This window comes from Gymnoscopelus microlampas, assembly GCF_963454915.1.
Source record: "Gymnoscopelus microlampas genome assembly, chromosome: 17".
Taxonomy (NCBI): domain Eukaryota; kingdom Metazoa; phylum Chordata; class Actinopteri; order Myctophiformes; family Myctophidae; genus Gymnoscopelus; species Gymnoscopelus microlampas.
In genome coordinates, this window is record NC_139954.1 from 27,468,170 (window position 1) to 27,488,169 (window position 20,000).

The 20,000-nt window shown below is 42.6% G+C and overlaps 1 protein-coding gene across 1 annotated transcript in view; it reads left to right on the plus strand.

Annotated features, from left to right (window-relative positions):
- The window catches only part of hecw2a (HECT, C2 and WW domain containing E3 ubiquitin protein ligase 2a), a 40,925-nt gene that overhangs the window by 4,112 nt on the left and 16,813 nt on the right, over positions 1-20,000 (plus strand). Inside the window, exons 2-15 of the mRNA XM_084084675.1 lie at positions 1,578-1,685; positions 3,456-3,550; positions 5,116-5,182; positions 8,574-8,743; positions 9,605-9,744; positions 10,083-10,183; positions 10,417-10,961; positions 12,116-12,373; positions 13,329-13,632; positions 14,244-14,336; positions 14,928-15,078; positions 15,652-15,764; positions 17,590-17,705; positions 19,432-19,617. Of these exons, the coding sequence (XP_083940801.1) occupies positions 1,578-1,685; positions 3,456-3,550; positions 5,116-5,182; positions 8,574-8,743; positions 9,605-9,744; positions 10,083-10,183; positions 10,417-10,961; positions 12,116-12,373; positions 13,329-13,632; positions 14,244-14,336; positions 14,928-15,078; positions 15,652-15,764; positions 17,590-17,705; positions 19,432-19,617 (2,447 nt within the window). The remainder of the gene's footprint in view (positions 1-1,577; positions 1,686-3,455; positions 3,551-5,115; positions 5,183-8,573; positions 8,744-9,604; positions 9,745-10,082; positions 10,184-10,416; positions 10,962-12,115; positions 12,374-13,328; positions 13,633-14,243; positions 14,337-14,927; positions 15,079-15,651; positions 15,765-17,589; positions 17,706-19,431; positions 19,618-20,000) is intronic.

The window sequence follows — 20,000 nt, forward strand, 5'->3', positions numbered from 1 at the left end:
AAATCACTTCGACAGACCTGTATCTATCCTCAGTATCAGAAGTCCTTATGAAAATCTATGCAAGCACAAGTGTGCTGCTTGACCTACAGAAAGCCTTTGATACTGTGAATTATGAGTTGCTGAGCACCAAATTGAAGGCTCTTGGGTTGAACACACCAGCATGGCTGAGGTCTCACTTGACACATAGATAGTGGAGGTAAATGGCCAAAGAATAACGCAACTTTACCATTGGGCAGTTAACCCATTAAGACCGGGGAAACATCTGTGTAACTTTTAGATTTTTTTGGCTATTCAAAAATAACAGATATACAAGCTCTCATGAGCTTGTAGATTTGCTATTTTTGAAAAATCTTGAAAATGTGTGCAAATCTATGAATATTTATATTTTTAAGGGGAACATTTTTGACTCAAATCTTTTCTTCTGGGGGTCCCTTGAACAAAATATTTTCAGATGGGGGTCAGCGAGGGTCCATCTCAAAATATGTTGTTCCAGGGACCCCCAGAAGCACAGATCGGAGTTAAAAATGTTTGCTTTAAAATATATATATTCAAAGATTTAAACAAATTTTCCATGATTAAAAAAAATATAGCAGATCTACAAGCTCATAACACGGCACTCTGTGCCATGCTATCAGCTTATATGTATATCTACTATTTTTGAATAGCCAAAGAAATATTAAAATGACACAGATGCGTTCCCGGTCTTAACGGATTAAGTAAATAAGGCAGTGGCTCAGGAGGTAAAGTGGCCACTTGGGAATTAGAAGGTTTCCGGTTCAATCCTTGGTTCCCCCTGGGATAGTATGAAAGTGCTCTTGAGCAAGACACTGAAGGTGAACCCCTAACTGCTCCCAATGAGCAGGTTGGTGCCTTGCATGGTTTCATCTGCTGTCGGTGTGTGAATGGGTGAATGTAATGCACATTTTAAAGCACTTGGGACGAAGGAGCGATATAAATGCACCATTTTACCATTTGCCATTTATATACTATGTATAAACCACTTCACAGAGTGTGTAATGTATGGGTGTTTGTTTTTGCTGAGTGAAGGGTGGGGGTGAGATACAGACTACTATTTTATTTTGTTTGGAACTAAATCCTGTTTTTGACTTTCCTTGTTTATTGGCTTTCCTTGTTTACATGCTATTCAAACTGTGTGCGTGTGTATGCACGTGCACAAACACACGCACGCACTCTCACACACACACACACACACACACACACACACACACACACACACACACACACACACACACACACACACACACACATTTCAATGTACAACTTTCAATTTAGGCATTTAGCAGACGCTCTTGAAATCCAGAGCGATTTACAGTAAGCAAGGGAAAAACACGAGGTAATATATCAGATGCATAGAAATAGTAATATAGGATCATAGGTAAACCAAGAAGGCAAGAACCTATCATCAGTCTAAAGTTTCTAAACAGTAGAATATCCCAATGCCAGGTCTACAAATGACCTGGCATCTGTCTACATAACATGCTATCTAAAGATATTAGACAGCTACTTATGTTCCCACATACACACAGCAGTAACAGATTGTATCTCATCGTTCCTAGATGAAACCAGTCCGTCCAACGTGTGGGATTGTAAGAATCGAGGTGTGAACGGAACCCAGAGGGGACAGATTGTCTGGAGACTAGAACCTGGTCCCTACTTTATGGAACGTAAGTTAACATTGTTTGGAGACTAGAACCTGGTCCCTACTTTATGGAACGTAAGTTAACAAACACCTATACAATGGGTGGTTTCTTAAATATAGAAAAAATACGGACGGCAGGTGCAGGACCAATAGTGGAAGAAAATTGTCTCCACATTTCATCTGTTTATGTTTGCCCTACTTCATACTTCATCGTACGACAGTGTCACACAAAAGTAGCAGTAATAGCCAAAGAGCTTATAGATTGTCTATTTTCTTTTTGCTATAGTTATGCCAGCATTTAAGTCTGTCTGTGGATTTTATAAATATTCAACCAATGAAAAAAATATTGACAAGAGCCTGTGACTATATTATAACTGCATTGGCATTGGCATTGTCATTGGCAACCTGTGGAGGTTCCTTTTTCCATTTCTTGAAAAGTAATAGTTTTACCGACAACGACTATATGAATGATTTCATGACAAAGCAATTTGTGCCACGTTTTTCCTATCAAAAAAACATTTAATTGGCATCAATCCAAGATGTCCACCAATTATTGTCAAAAAGCTATATAAAATGATCAATGAAAAAAAAAACTAGGATTTCTTCTGACTTTTAGTATGTTGAACTGGTGACTTCATAGAAATGGTCTGTGAAGGAAAAAAAATGTTATGTTATGTTATGACTTTTTGACAATAATTGGACTTAGTATGATGTTCTGGACACCATAGAATTGAGGAGAAAAAAATCTGTTACAATTGCTTTGCTGTGAAACATTAGTTTGCCTGGACTATTGGCATAGTATCCCAGGTCCCTCTACCATAAACAGGATCAATACTGATAATAATATTCCATTATAGGAGATTCCTATACATTAGGATTCCTATACATTAGGATTATTCCTACAATAAATAGTTTGTATTTATTCAACATTAGAAATTTAGATAATAAGCATGGCAAAATACAAAGTATCTAACTGTAAAAAACTCAAATACATACTCTTAGATTAGCAGAGATTAGATTTCAGGATTTGCTGCATTGCATTTGGCATGAATGTTATGGTCATAATTTGGTGTAAATTATTTAGAATACATTGTGCTGATGTACAGAAGTAGTACACTGGTGACAGGTTATGTTGTATGATGCTATTCTCATCCCTGTATCGTAGCTCTTTCTACAGTATATTCTATTTTTGGATGCTGAAATGACCCCATTTAAAGTCTGATCTATTTTTGAAAGAGTCTCACTGCAAGGCTTACAAAAAGGAAATGTACTCTGTTACAGTATATTTATGAATATGAAAGGATGTGCAGACCCTGGACTCTTTTAAAACAGGCCTAAAAACTTTTATTTCTGAAGGCCTTTTCGTGTTAAATTGTGTAACCACTGTCAGCAATATCCTTTTGTGCTTGACATTTTTAAATCCTGCTTTTAACCTTTTATGATTGATTATATGTTTTAACCATGTAGCACTCTGGGATTCCCTGTGAATGAAAAGGGCAATACAAATAAAATGTAGTATTATTATTGTTACAGTATATTTATAAAAGAAAATGAAAGGTTACGGTATATTTATAATGGTTGAAAAGAGAGATAACTGTACTGGATAATGTGTCCCAAAAGTTATGCTGATGATGACTCTCTGTGTGTTTCTCTGTCTCTGTGTCTCTGTCTCTTTTGTCTCTGTCCATGTCTGTCTGTCTGTCTGTCTGTCTCTATGTTTGTCTCTGTGCGTCTCTGTCTCTTGTGTCTCTGTCCATGTTTGTCTGTCTGTCTGTCTCTGTATGTCTGTTTCCAGCGGAGACTAAGATCAGTTTTAAGTACTACCATGGAGTGAGTGGAGCACTGAGAGCCACCACCCCCTGCATCACCGTTAAGAACCCTGGAGCCCTGGTGCGTGTGTGCGTGTGTGCGTGTGTGCGTGTGTGCGTGTGTGTGTGTGTGCGTGTGCGTGTGCGTGTGTGTGCATGTGTAGGCATGCATTTGTGAGTACATGCATGTCAATGTGCAGAAGCTTATTTTGGGTACAAATATGTACATACATACAATTGTTTAAGTTTGTGTTTGTACTGTATGTGTGTGTGGACCTGAACCTGAACCTGTCTGTCATTTAAGCCATAATACATGAGAGGTGGTGTGTTACAGTCAGATATTGCAGTGGTCTGCATAGACAAAAGGCCAAAGGCCTTCAGATCAACACACCAGGGCCGTTCTCACCATATAGGATGACCTCGAGTGTATTATCGTGATTATACCACAGTTTTATTATCAATATTTAAGACTGATGTCAAAACAATGATGACAAGCTTATTATGAAAGTTTATTCCGCAAAGAGAAATAGTTCCTTCATTCCTTTCTGATAATCCTTCAATTCAATCCATTGCGTGCGTTTTTGTGTGCAGACTAGTCATCATTATATATGTCACAGGGAAATTGAAAGAGGAGCGCTCGCTTTTGGGCGCGGGGCTTCGGCGCGAGGTGTGGCTTTTCGAGAACTGTTATCAGGAGATTTTGGATCGCATTAGAAACCCTCTCAGCCAATCAAACGTGAGGTCACATGTAACTGCGGTCACATCTAACTACGCACGTACATATGTACAGTATGTATGTACAGTATGTATGTATGTATGTATGTATGTATGTATGTATGTATGTATGTATGTATGTATGTATGTATGTATGTATGTATGTATGTACTGTATTAATGTATGTATGTATGTACCGGTATGTATGTATGTATGTACATACATACAGTATGTATGTATGTATGTATGTATGTATGTATGTATGTACTGTATTAATGTATGTATGTATGTATGTACTGTATTAATGTATGTATGTATGTACCGGTATGTATGTATGTATGTACATACGTACAGTATGTATGTATGTATGTATACATATATGTATTAAACATACCCTAATCACACCCACACCAAACTTTTATTCCTCCCTTCTTTTTTTATTTAGTTTTAAATCCTCCATCAAATTTCTCTCTCACTATAACAGCGTTTGCGTCCACTGTTGTTGTTTTGAAGTGGAAGGACCCCTTGCCGGCAAAACACATGTACATAATGACGTAATATTAAAATACTACAAACGCACGCATGCCGAGATTTTGTGCTTTTTAAAACGTGTAATAGGCCTATAGATAGATGTCATTAATGTATTTCCTGCATTATTTCACCCGCGGCTTATCCGATATTAATTAATGATTATATTTAATTGACCCAAATCCACCCAAACTAGGGTTATCCGTGGCAACCGTGGCTAAAACTGGGATCCTCGCATCTCTAGTATGTATGTACAGTATGTATGTATACATGTGTGTATGTATGTACAGTATGTATGAATGTGCTTGCTTGTATGTATGTAAGTATAATTTATAATGGAATAAATAGAAAAATTATTACATAACAATCCATTATTGGTGATGTATGGACTATTGTCTTCTTCAGGTGGAGGGTGTGGCAGAACAGGTGGGCACAGACCACCCGAGAAAACTCATCAGCTTCACTTTAACAGGTGAGTACAGACTACAGAGGTCAACAGCCTGTTCTTTTGTGTGTGTGTGTGTGTGTGTGTGTGTGTGTGTGTGTGTGTGTGTGTGTGTGTGTGTGTGTGTGCGTGCGTGCGTGCGTGCGTGCGTGCGTGCGTGCGTGCGTGCGTGCGTGCGTGCGTGCGTGCGTGCGTGCGTGCGTGCGTGCGTGCGTGCGTGCGTGTGTGTCTTAGTGTGAGTTTGATTGATTGACATTTTTCGTGGCAAAATGCATATACAGTACATGAACATATTTTTGTACAGCTTTAAAAGTTCAGAACAGGCACTTACATCCAGAGAGTTGAGAGCCAGTGAAATTCTTGACAGAACTAATATGCTGTTTCAGAAGCTTAATGCCGCTTACTGTAGCTCTCTGTGTGTAACTCTGAGTACATCTAGACGTCGAGTTCATAGCTTGGTGTAAGCTTAAGGTTTCCTTCTACTTAGTATCAGACACTGACAGAGACACAGCTGCTGTACTTTCCCTAAACTGTCACCTCTCAACATTCCCACTGTCTCAATAAAGAAAGAAAAGAGAAACACGACTAAGACTAAAACCTTCTACAGACTTTTGTTAATCCTTATATCAAACTGGAAATGTTGGCCAAAGGATGGCGAGAGTAAAGGCCACGTGGTGACCAAAATCCTTAGGGTTCATCCTGGAATCTGCCTTTTAGATGATGAAATATCTTGCAGGTTTTGTTTCAGGTTTGTTCAACCGCCCCAAGTTCTCCCACACAACTATCCTTCTCCGTTCTCTACACTGGCTCCCCGTAGCGGCTCGCATCCAGTTTAAAACCCTGGTGCTAGCCTATAGGGCAGTGAAAGGAACAGCTCCTTCTTACCTCCGGGCTATGGTCGATGCTTACACCCCTGCCCGACCACTTCGGTCTGCCACCTCGGGGCGACTGATTGCCCCGTCACTCAAGGGTCCTTCTGGCCGATCTACACGGTCACAACTTTTTTCTGTTCTGACCCCACAGTGGTGGAATAAACTTCCCACTGATGTCAGGACAGCAGAGTCACTGCCCATCTTTCGCCGCAGGCTGAAAACCCACCTCTTCAGGAAACACTACCCTTCCTCTTTGCCTGGCCTACTTGTTGTTAACTAGTTGTACGAACCCTTGTTTTATTGTTGTATTGTTTTATTGTTAGCTTAGTCGATTCACTTAATTGTTTTAGCTCTTGCTCATTTGATTTTGCTATTTTGTCTCATCTGTTTAAGAAAGTAGGTAGCTGATATATTGCACTTTTACCTTAGCGCTAGGTATACTCTTGCTTGTTTTTGCAGAAAATGCACTTAAGACTTCTGGTGATTAGTAGTTTCGTTCCCTGCCTATGTTGAATGCACTTATTGTAAGTCGCTTTGTATAAAAGCGTCTGCTAAATGACTGTAATGTAATTAAATATCTTGCAAAGTTGACATTTTGGCCTGAAGGGGGCGCAAGAGGAAAGGTCATCAGGGAACTCAAATAGTTAGGTTCATCTTCGTGTGAACGCTATCTGCCAATTAGATTTTGACATATCTTGTGTGCAAGTGGGAATTTGGGCCTAATGTGGTGCTATAGAAAAGGGTATTAGGTCACACAAATCTGTAGGGATCCTCCTCTGGGGAGAAAGGAGGTGCACAGCAAATTGTACGGCAATCTATTCCGCCATCTTCAAGATATCTTGTTAAAAAGTGTGCAAGACTAGAGGAACTTGGTTCAGTGTTTATCATAATTTTTATTATAATGCAAAGATTGCAGATAGAAATATTGGCTTTTACAGCACATGGTGTTTAAAAGAATACTTCACCCGTATATATTCAGTTTATCGGGGTCCCTCAGGGCTCTATAGTCTATACTATATTCAACCAAACCCTATAAACAAATCTTTTTGCCGAAAATAGCTGTTCTGCCAGCTCACTTGAACGTAGATGTGCTATTTTCGACTAATGTTTGTCCCCAGAATAGGGACGCAAGGGATCAAGTGGTTAAAATGTCACTGGGTATACAGGGATAAAATAAATAGTATAAAAGCATTAGATCTTTGCAGAGCGGTTTATCAGAGTGAGCAGCTTCTTCAGGTTTGATTTCATAGAGCGTTTGGCATAGCTGAGACAGCACCTCTCTCCTTTCCGAGGGAGAGCAGTGTTTCAGAGTGACGAGGGCGGAGGAGTAATGTTGATAGCTATAGCCCAGTACAATGCGGCATGGTCTTTTTTTGGACTTTCTCCAAACTCCTGAGACTTGGTCAAGGATGAGTGAATGCCAGACAGGTGTAGCCTACAATATTCCAGAGAGGGTCAAATGCAGGCGTGTCACACCGGCCCGCGGGATGATTTGGGGAAACAATATACTGCATATATATATATTCACGACCATTTATTATGGACAGTATATTGTATGGCAGTTGCTCTGAGGCTGCGCTCTTGCCGCTATATCTCCTTACCACTGTCTGTAGCCTGCCCAGGTTGTACATAATATAATAGACGGCAGTTAACCACCCCGCTGTTTGTGACTCGTCAACCCTCAGTCTGTCCATGGGTTATACATCTTGGCTCTTACCCCAAAGCGTTTCAGGTTTCTTAGGACAAACTACTTTTTGTGGCTTTAGATGTCATAAGCTCAATTTGTTTGTCACATTTTAAGTTTTCTTGTATCCATACTCCCTGGATGTTGGCTGGCCTGTCACACTCTCTGGGGCTGTTTTACACTTTTCAGGGTTATGTCTCCTGCATGGTGGTGATTTGGTGCTCTACTCGCTATAGTTTGAGAATGTGTTAGTTAGGGTTAGGGCTAGAGTCCCGATTCTGGGCTTTTTAAGCGAACATTACATGTGCCTAAATTAAGCAGAAGAACCACTAGAGAAACTCTAAAGACCCATATAGGGGCTGAATAGGTTCCTTGTACGACAGTGGTAATATACCGTATATGACCTCAACCATCGCAAAGAACCGCTGAAGAACCAAAACATTTTTGTGTACGTAAACATTTGTTTTGAAATTGATTACAAAGTTGTTTCGGAGCAAATTTATCCTTCAAACTGTTACACACATCTGGTCTTCTGCATGTGCCACTGAGCAGGTTACGGTTTAAGTGCCTTCGACGAGGTGTCCTGGGGCACCCACACGTGTGGTGAACCGAATTCAAAACAGGTGTAACAGCCCAACATATACAAGCAGGTTATAATCTGGGCAAGAGGGATATATCCTCGGCTAGCCTACTTAATACCCCTGGGTATAAACTGGACCATCCCAGAATATACCCAGGCTAGCCTACTTTAACCTTGGGTATAGTTTGGCCAGGGGTATATTTTGGGCTGTTACACCTGGACGTTCTGTATTATGTACTGCTAACTGGTTGAGCCAAAACGTTTGACTGCTTTGCTCGGCAGATCTTCGAGCCATTGGGCTGAAGAAGGGCATGTTCTTCAACCCTGACCCCTACCTGAAGATGTCCATCCACCCTGGCAAGAGGAGCGTATTCCCAACGTTCAGCCACCATGGCCAGGAGAGACGCTCCGCCATCATCGCTAACACCACCAACCCCGTCTGGCACGGAGAGGTGAGGTGATCTGCAAATAATTGCAAACACGCACGCACACGCACACGCACGCACGCATGCATGCATGCATGCATGCACAAATCTATAAAAGTCAATTGTGCAAACACACACACAGGCCTCTTTAAAGGCATTCATTCATTAATAATAATTAATGTAACTTTGTTTGTGTTACAGCTGCAATTTTGTCTGCTCATTTATTTGTTTCATCAATTCCAATTTCACTTGTTTATTCTGTATCCTGTATGAGTTCTCTCTCCTGTTTGGATGAAATTGGTGTCCCAGCCTGAACATTTTTTTCCTGTTTACTAAACTCTATAGCAATGATTACCATCAGACTATAGAGCTATTTAACACTGATTTTAACAAAGAAATATGACTTACATAACATTTATTTAACCAATTAAACCCCCACCGGAGTCCCTCAGGGCTCTATATACTAGTGTATTTTCAGTTTCCTGTGGGGCTGAAAATAGCCGATCAAGCGTTGTGAGCTTGTCGATCTGCTATTCTCTTCGAAAGCCTTCCCCACAATAAGGATAATGTTGCCTGGAAACCAGACGAATCTGCCAGTGCCAAGAAGAATTGCCCTCGGCATTGATATTGTCTGGCTACGCGAGGCTAAGGATGCTGGGGTTTAAGTGGTTAAGTAGTTAAATTGTGATATTATTATTACTGCACACACACACACACACACACATCACACACACACACACACACACACACACACACACACACACACACACACACACACACACACACACACACAAACAAACAAACAAACATACCCACACAGTAGTAATGTAGTGTACAATGAGAATGTACTGTACTACAGTACTTCACTGTATCTTCCTCTTTCCACAGAAATATACATTTGTAGCTCTAATGACGGACATCTTGTACATCGAGGTAAAGGACAAGTTTGCCAAAAGTCGACCAATCATCAAACGCTTCCTGGGTCAGCTGACCATCCCTGTGCAGCGGCTTATAGAAAAAATACCTGGGTAAGTAACATAGTGTGCGCAGGCACACATGCACGCGCGCGCGCACACACACACACACACACACACACACACACACACACACACACACACACACACACACACACACACACACACACACACACACACACACGTATGCACACATGTATGCACGCATGTATGCACGCATACTCCCAGTAGGCCAAGGAAGAACCTCTGCCCCAAATCTTTCAAATTGGCCTCATAGTGACACTGTAACAGCCCGGTTCACGTTTTGGCCTATAACTCTTGAACCGTAGGTTGTGACATGTCCAAAATAGGGACACCAGGTTGAAAGTGAATTGATATTTTGTTTTCTGCAGCATCCAACCAGTGAACTTCTCTTTGTGTCGCCGCCTGCCCACGGAACACGTGAGTGGTCAGATGACATTCAAGGTGGAGCTTACCTCAACAGGGCCAGATGGTGAGAGTTCTCTTAATAATTAATAATAATGTCTCTATATGGCAAGTGTTCCATTGCAATGTACATACGTTTTGTATTCTCTTCTTACTACCACTGCTATTCTTTAGTAGTCTATTTATTATTACTGCTACTCTTCATTAAGGTCTTTGTTATTGTTTTACTGTTGTACTTAATATGTACTTGTACACAAAATGTAACGATAAAAATCTTTAATCTTTGAATGTTCTTTCCAGGTGCTTCTCCTGAGTCCATCATCGGTCTTTCATCACTGAACGGAGCTCCAGGGACTCCCTCTGATGATGAGGACCTTCCTCACCCCCTGCCAGGGGTGGTGATCCACTCCCCCACCAGCTCCCACTGTTCCCAGAGTCCATGGCAAGGCGGGGCAATGGCTTACCCGGAAAAGGACCCCTGCGGGGCAGAGGGTGGAATCCTGGAGTACGAAGCCTCGTCGTGTCCCGAATCGCTCCAGAGGTCGCTCAGTGAGGGCCTGGATGCCATTGAGGCCCCCAAGGGCCCTGGGGACCGACCGTTTGGTGCCGCCACCCCGAAATTGCACTCCAGCTTCCCGACACACACGCGGCTCAGCGCCATGCTGCACATTGACTCTGACGAGGACGAGGAGAGGTCGGTGATGCTGGACCTGCCGCCGATGCCGGGGTCACCGCTGCTGCTGCTGAACGGGAATCCACCAGACATCCTCGAAGAGGAAGACCCTTTCCCTGATCTCCAGCAGGATCCAGAGAGACTGGAATCCTCTGTGATGGAGGCGATGGAGGTGCAGGCTAGAGGGGGAAGAGAGGCTAGGGACCACCCTGAAACACAGGTACTTATTAAACCTGCAACCAGTACCGGATAGGGCTGAGTATCACAATAGAGCCCGACTAATACCAGAATTTTGGGTCTGATGCCGATCCCGATTTGGGAGAGTCTTAGACCATGAATTACTGATGTTTTGACCGATACTTTATCAATACAAAAATGCAAAATCTTGAAATCAATTTGAAAAACTTAAAGTTTCTATTTGAGGACACATCGGCTGCATAGTTCCGATGTTTTCAAAAGGTATTGATAGATCTGACGGACAGATCAATGAACCAATGGGATCTCGCAGATTTTTTCTCCAGAGATTTTGAACCCGCCCCTCTAGACCAGATATCAGACGCGCTAGGGCAGCCTAAATTTAGTTTGACTCAGTTCCACCGATAAATGTAGTGAAAGCCAATCTACAAGCTCATAATGGGGCATAATGGGGTATAATGAGGTGCTGTGAGCTTGTAGATCGTCTATTTTCACAATTTTTGCCTCTTACTTAGGTAATATTTGACAATTTTGCCAATGTCGGACCATTTTTTATAGTATAGTTTGTTGGTTACTTTTTTTTTTTTTTAACAAATATTTGTATTAGCTTCACAGTTATGACATGAAATCAGGTAAAAGTTTGTTGGTTACTTTTGACGTAGAAATGGTCTTATAATTTGTTAATTTTCTTTTTAATTTTAGAGGTATTAAAAAGTCCTTAAAGGACAACTTTGTTGTTTTACAAAAAAGGATTCATGTTTTAGGTTGTAATTGCGATTGTTTTACAATGGGGCAGGGGCATTCGGGCAGTTGCTAAATTTGTATTTTTTTTTACACAATAAGCTGGCAATTTCTTTATTATTATTTACCGTATAGCCCCCAATAAGTCACATCTGGCCAAGAAAGATAGAAATGTGAAGATACCTTTTATACACTTACACTGTATGTTGGTTTGTTTACTGTTGAGTGAGAATTAATTTTTTGCACATTAAGCTAATCATCTGGGGACCCCCCAAAATCATTTGGTAACCCCCAGTTTGGGAACCACTGTCTTACGGGACGATCACACCGAGCTAGAAACTAGAAAAGGATCGGCATCAGACCCAAAACATTCTGTAACTGTAATTCTAGGTGGCTCCTCCTGACGTTCACTTGGCACTGGACTTGGAGGAGGTCTCAGAACCAGAGGTGTTCTCTGAAGTGGACGAAGCTCCGTTCATAGAGGCCGTTTCCCACGCTGCTCTGCCAGAGGGAGAGGAGGTGCGTGAGGAGGGGAGGGGCCAGGCGGAAGACGCCTCGTCAGAGATGGACACCTGCTCCATGGCAACGGCCCCACAGACAGTGTTCTCCTCATCAGAGAGCTGTCCAATCACCATGACAACCGCTGTGGTGAGATCACGTGGCCTTGTATGTATTCTTGTTACACGTTGTATTTCAACTTGTAAATGTCTTTGATCTATATATTACATTTCAATATACAAAAAGAACCTTTAGCTTTGGTTATACTATGAACAAGAAAATATTAAATATATTGTGAGTTTACAGATCTGCTATTTTTTAAAACGTTTTTGGAATCTTTTGCCAATCTATATTAAAATTGGCTAATGGGAGGGTGGCGGGCAGGTGGACCACGGCCACGTCACTCTGACTCAGACATAACCATAAACGAACCGATACGCCCTATAGGCACTAAGAAGAACCACGGCCACATCGCTATGACCCAGACATAACCATAAACAAACCCGATACGCCCATAGGCATATATGGAGATCCAGTTGCCCAAAGCCATATATCCGACCGCTATGCCCATACATGATCATGTGCATATATGGGACCGACCAACTTCAAATTCGGCGTGCGCATTCCCCAAGGACTCAAGGGACAACAAACACAAACTACGCCGTTGAGTAGTTTGTGTATGCGGTTGTCCAGAACCGCCGATCCAACCGATATGTCCATATTTAGGCATATATATATATATATCCAGTTGTCCAGAATTGCTGATCCAACCGATATGCCCATATATGGGCATGCCAACATATGGGCATATACTGATGACATCAGGGATCTCCATATATGGGGATTAAGGGGACTAGGCCTGACAGACACAGAGATCTCCGTATATGGGCATGGAAGAGACACGGGTACAACGGGTACTCTGACAAAGCCCAAGAAACTATGACTCAGGCTTATCGGCTGTAACGGCAGTGTGACATAGGTGTGAGGGCCACACAGCGGCCCCAACCTCTAGTACTGTAAATATACCTAAAACAGGGACGCCAGCCATCGGCTGCATAAATTGTTGATACCAAAGGCAAATATTCTCTTCCTGTGTCACTTACAGGAAGCAGAGGAGGGGGCGGAGACTGTGATCGACCCAGGAGGAAAGGCCATCACTGACACCCCACCAACCAATCAGGATGTAGCTGATGAAGGGGGCGGGCAAGCCACAACTAACGAGGACGAACGAGAGGCTCTGCCGTCCAATGGACAGGAGCCAAGGGAGGCGCTAGCTGAGAGGAGGCCCAGTTTGCAAGCAGCGGGAGGCGTGGCTGAGGACCAGGAAGGAGAGGAGACAAAGCGACTCGAGGCAGCGGGGTCAGGGGATTCAGAGGCCGGCGCTACCACGGAGACAGATGGAGAGGAAGGTATGCAACTTGAAGAAGACTTGAGTTTTAGGTTAGGTTCTGTCCCATCTACAAAAAAAATTGATCCAAAGGGCATGAAATCTCTTAAACCATTCATTCAAGGAATTAAAAAAGAGGATTCCCAGACTTACTTCCATTCCAAGGACCCCCAAATAGCCATAGCCTTTGGCTGCAGACCCCCTATTGTGAATTGACAAAAAAATAGCCGAGCTTTTTAGATCATTTAGATAAGGAACTTATTTGAACGTATTTATTTATTCAAATTTTCCTCTTGTTTCCAATGAACCCTCCTGGCGGTCCCCACCTTGAAAACCTGTGTTAACTCATTCAGTGCCAATGACGTCGCCGACGTCACGTTTTTATAAGCCCAGGGTGCCAATGACGTCACCGACGTCATAAAAAAAAATGTTCAGAACCTAAGATATGATGATTTGAAGATTTGCTGCTCCATTCACTTCTTGTTTAACATCTTACTGAAAAAGGCTGTATCTTGCTTCCTAAGCACTTTTTTTTTACAATGTATTTTTGGCTCTGGCACTCAGAGCCAAACTGCCAGAAATAAGTCAGGCACTGAATGAGTTAAAGACAAGCCATGTGCTCTATGTACCCAGGGTCCCAGGTCAACGGTCACACTGTGCGCTCGCTGCCCTCAGTGCGTCATGACATCCACAGATACCAGCGGGTCGATGAGCCACTTCCTCCCAGTGAGTGTGTGTGTCTGCATGATCTGTACTGTTTGTATCCACCCATTAGGTTTATCTGCATGATCTGTACTGTTTGGCTCCATCCTTTGTGTTTAAGTGTGTTTGTGTGCCAGTGATAGAGCCAGACTGATGCCACATTCCTGGGTCCGATGCCGTTCCCGATTTTGGATAATGCGAGACCACTGTCTGGGTGGGGTGCACACAAAAGTATGAGTAGACGTGAAAATGAACCCAGAAGTGTTTTCAAGTGAAATACCCCTTTAAGCCCTATTCAGAAATAGCAGACCTACAAGCTCACAACGTGTTACGGTGGGACACAATTTGAGCTTGTAGATCTGCTATTTTTGATTTTTTTTGGGGAAATCTTCGCCTACAGTACAATGACATGCCAAAAATAGGGACACCAAGTTGAAAGTAGTTCAGGTCAGGACACATCGGCTGCATAATTGCTCATACTGATGTTGTCAAGAAAAGTTAAATAATGACCAGAATGATATATCTGCGGGGCTCTAAACAGTTACCCACTGTGCCATCTTACAGCTCTTAGCATATTAATCATCCCGAACCTTTATGTCCGTCCGCTGCCCACAGACTGGGAGGCTCGTATCGACAGCCATGGGCGCATCTTCTTCGTGGACCATGTGAACAGAACCACCACCTGGCAGCGTCCCACCGGGCCCCCGGCCCCCCAGGGCCTCACCCGCTCCAGCTCCATTCAGCAGATGGAACAACTGAACCGCAGGTAGGCAGAGATGATAGCAGCAGCAAATGTATGGAATTTGGGACCAGTGTTGGTTTGAATCCCCTGGACCAGCAGGGAATGTCTGGATAGAAGTGATAATAATACACTTTATTTGTACAGTGTCTTTTCATAGCCTAAGGATGCTTAAGAGAATACAAAAGTTCAAATCAATTGGAAGACCAGTAAAGTGCAAATAATATATTTTTTATTATTTTTTACTTAGACCCTGCTACACAAGTTTCAAACTTATGAAATTGAAGGAGAATTGCTCTCCCCTCCCTTAACAACTGTTCTGGAGGTTATGTGCCAATGACGTCTTTTGACGGCTGTTTTTTAGTAAGCCCACGTTTTTTTGTTTTTTTTTGAAAAATGTCCAGAACCCAAGATAACGTGATCCGAAGATTTACTGCTCCATTCACTTCTTGGTTAACTTATTACTTAGAAATCCTGTATCTCGGTAAAAAATAGACCCTTAAAGATCAATTGTACACTTTCATAGTTACTTTAACACTGGGGATTTTGCTGTGTAGCTCCATGTAAATGTCTCAAATGTAACTGTGCTTCTCTTTCCAGGTACCAGAGTATCAGGAGAACCATAACTAACACTGAACGCACAGAAGAGAACCCTGTGCCTGTGGACCTGCTTCCTGACTCAGATGGTGACCTGCTGCCTCACGCCATCCCTGGTCAGATATTTGTCTCATTTTGTGCAATAATGTCAAAATAGGATGATGAAGTGTTTTCTTCAAAATGACTATGAGCTAGAGCTTGACCCATATATCGGTCTATATATCGGCCATTATTGGACTTTTTTGATTTTATCGGTATCTGCAATTATGCAGCCAATGTGTCCTGATTTTTAACCACTTTCAGCCTGTCGTCGCAATTTTTTGGGAATGTCAGTATAGTAGGTGAACAAGCTATAATTACAAGCTCACAAAGCTTAGTGAGCTTGTAGTAGATCAGCTATCTTTGAAAATGTTTGAATAGGCTTTAAATGGTTGAATAAAATCAAGTCCAGGTTGTGGTTGGTTTTTACAGCTTGACAAAGCTAAACAGACACTGGAACTAGTCGTCACTTTCTCACTTTATCCCCTTTCTCCCTATTGGCAAAAGGCCAGCCAATGAGGGGTCCCCAATGTCTTCCCATACTCTGAATGGACGGTCCACAATGGGCTCCCATACTCTAAATGGGCTAGTGTTCGGCCCCTGAACCGGAATGCAAGCAGGCCTATGAGACAGGCCAAGGTAAATAAAAAGAAGATACGGTCATCTACGTCAGCTTCGCTATCCGACAATTCCAGCCGGCAGATTCGTCGCACTGGGAGGCAAACTGCAGCCGTGGAATGAATAGGAGTCAATGAGGGCCAGGTGGACCAGCTTAGAACAAACACTTAGACAGACACAGAGGCACTTGTATTCTTTATATATTGGTAGCCAAGCTGTAAATGATATTTCGTGTCTTGTTTGTAACTAGAGGTTCGGTTAACCAGCCCTCACATCTATAGTTCGGGCCGTTACGCTGCCCTCACACCCACGTCGCACCGCTGATCCCACCAATATGTCTGAGTCTGTCAGTCCTTGTCCCTTTTATGCCCAAATATGGAGATCCCTGATGTCATCAGTTTGTGCCCATATATTGGAATGGCCATATATGGGCATATTGTTTGATACGGTGGTTCTGGACATCTGAATATCCAAACTACTCAACGGCCCCATATATGCATGCACATATGACCATATATGGGCATAGCGGTCGGATCTGTGGCTCTGGAGAACCGGATCTCCATATATGCCTATATATGGGCAAATCGGGATTGCTTATGGTTATTTCTGAGTCATAGTGACATGCTTATATATGAGCGTATCAGGTTTGTTTATGGTTATGTCTCAATCAGAGTGACGTTGTCTTGGTCCTGCATATATATGGGCGTATTGGGTTTGTTTATGGTTATGTCTGAGTGAGAGTGACGTGGCCGTGGTCCGCCGGCCCGCCCTCCCATTAGCCAATTTGTATATGAAGAAGAATTTAATTATTAACGCGGCAGCCATTCGACTGCAGTGTTAAGTGTTCAGATGGGTGGGCCGCAACCATTTTCAGAGCATGTTTATTTTAATGAATCAATCAATTGTGTTCCGTCTTGGATCAGTGGAACCAACTATATTAATGTTATATTATCAATACAATCTTATCTATTATTTGGAGTTAGGGTTTGCAATTTCCTCACGGCCCACCAGTGGACCCTGGCCCACAGGTTGGGAACCGGTGTGTTACACATCATCCTTCCCTCGAGTTCCTCTTCTCTTTTCTCAAAGTAAAAAATTAAAACATATTATGGTAGTATTATTAATAGTACGTTTGATCGGTGGTTCATGGATGAGGCAGCGTTTTTTGCTAACGTCTCTCAGTCCAGATAAAATGAGATATTTATTGATCACTGAGGGGAAATTCAGTACTGTGTTGTAACCTGTGTGTGTGTGTGTGTGTGTGTGTGTGTGTGTGTGTTGCAGAGTTCCGCAGAGAGTCGCGTCTCACATCACGCACACGTCTTTCCGTGCTGCTTCAGTCACCCTGCGCCAAGTTCCTGTGCAGCCCCGATTTCTTCACAGTGCTGCATTCTAACCCTGTGAGTTTCACCCCCAAAAATAGAACAGAAATGGAAGGAGGCATCGGGTGGTGCAGGGGACACTTCCTGCCCACCACCGTGGACCGGGGTTCCAATCCTCCATGGTGTCTCCGGCTTGGCCGGAGACTCCCAACGAACACAATTGGCCGTGTTCGCGGGTGGGAAGCTGGGCGGGAAGGTTGATGACTTTTGCTGCACTAGCGATTCCTACGGGTTAGTCAGGTTTGCCTGTTCAGCAGGGAGCTGAACTGTGATGAATAGTGTGTTAGTCACTCTGCACACGTTAGCTTGTAGATCGGCTATTTTCAAATAACCTATGTATAAAATAGGGCTAAAGCGGTTAATGTATGTTTTATAATATCATACTTTAACTAGTAACTAAAGGTTTCAAATAATTGTAGTGGAGTAAAAGTACAATATTTACCTCTGAGATATAGTGGAGTAGAAGTATTGGAAATTGGAAATAGTAAAGTAAAGTACAAATACCTCAACATTTTACAAGTACAGTACTTAAGTAAATGTACTTAGTTACTTTCCACCACTGGAGGTGGTCTCCCTACTCTTCCACTGAGACATTTAGACCCCGGTGTTGAGTAGGACATCTATTGGTTGACAATGTCAATAAAGTTAGTATTGGACACTTGGTCACCATCTTTAGTGTAGTTCAGACATGGGTGCAATCACCTCTCTCAATCAGGAGAGGGAGACAACGGATACAAAACATTAGTATTGTAGCTTTAAGATTTAAATGCTTCAGAAAAAAAACATTTATTCTGTGATTTGCTCAAACCAAAAAATGTTTTTTCCCCCTTTAACCTCTGTTTAGATGTTTATTACATAGAAATGAAGCTAGTCTCAAACCTAGCCAGTTCAATTGGCACACGTCTGTGTTCTCCATGCCAACTGTGGAAACAAGACGGCAATTAAAAGTGGCATCTCTCTGTGAGTGGTCAGGTCAGCTCCATCATCATACCAGATAGGTTGCTACGTCTCAGCATCACTGGGGTTAAACAAACATAAACTTAGTTTATGCATTTTATTGTATAACACGTACAAATATGTCCCAGCATCGTACAGTAACCTAGCAACAACACTCATATATATAATATTAGCAGGAGTCACATGAATGCATTTTGCTGAATGACATTTAGAGATTCCCAATCTAGGAACCCATTCGGTAAAAATATATATATTTTTCCCCTTCATTTTTGCCTCTGGGGGCACCACGTCCTTTTTTGTGCAGAAACAGGAACTCGGTTTGGCTCCTCCCCTTTCTTAGTTCACTTCCTCTCAGGTGCTACTGTGTTTATTTCTACAAACAATAATACTACATGTTTAGGGCAGTGGTCCTGACAGATTCTGCTGTTAGCGGAATCTGTCTTGAGAGATTTATAGGTTCCTAATAATAACAACATTTTGGAATACTGAAGCTAAGTGGGCAATTTTATTGTTGACTCTCAGGATTAGATGTACTGACCCTAGCCTCCTCATATTATTAGTATTACAATAATCTTACTGTGAGTGTGAAGCACATTTCCAATACAAGCACAATAATACTGTAAAAAATATATATACATTATTCACGATATTGCTAATACAATAAACTACGTATATCTGCATAGCATGTTTTAAATGCAAATCAAACATCATACAAAACGCAAACAAAGGCTCATCCGGCGTCCGTCCCTTTCTGATGACCTCATCCTTTTGCCCCGCCCCGTTACAGAGTGCCTACCGCATGTTTACGAGCAACACCTGCCTGAAGCACATGATCAGCAAGGTCCGTCGCGACGCCCATCACTTTGAGCGCTACCAGCACAACCGAGACCTGGTCACCTTCCTCAACCTGTTCTCCAACAAGCAGCTGGAGCTGCCCCGCGGCTGGGAGATGAAACACGACCACACTGGGAAGGTAGGGTTGTGTGTGTGTGTGTGTGTGTGTCTGTGTGTGTGTGTGTGTGTGTGTGTGTGTGTGTGTGTGTGTGTGTGTGTGTGTGTGTGGGGTGCATTTCTCCTTTCCGACATGTCGCCTTTCCGACGTTGACGAACCCTATACCTAACCCTAACCCTAACCCTAACCGCACGCGGAAGCCACTAGTCGGAGTGGTGAGATGTCGGAATGGAGAGTGAACACTGTGTGTGTGTGTGTGCGTGTGTGCGTGTGCATATGTGTGGGTGTGTGTGTGCCGTCCCTATTTTGAGCATGTTGTTATTGATGAAAATGTAAAGAAATGGTCAAATAGCTTATAGATCTTACATTTTGTTGTGCATTTTGTGTGTTTTTAAATAGGGCTT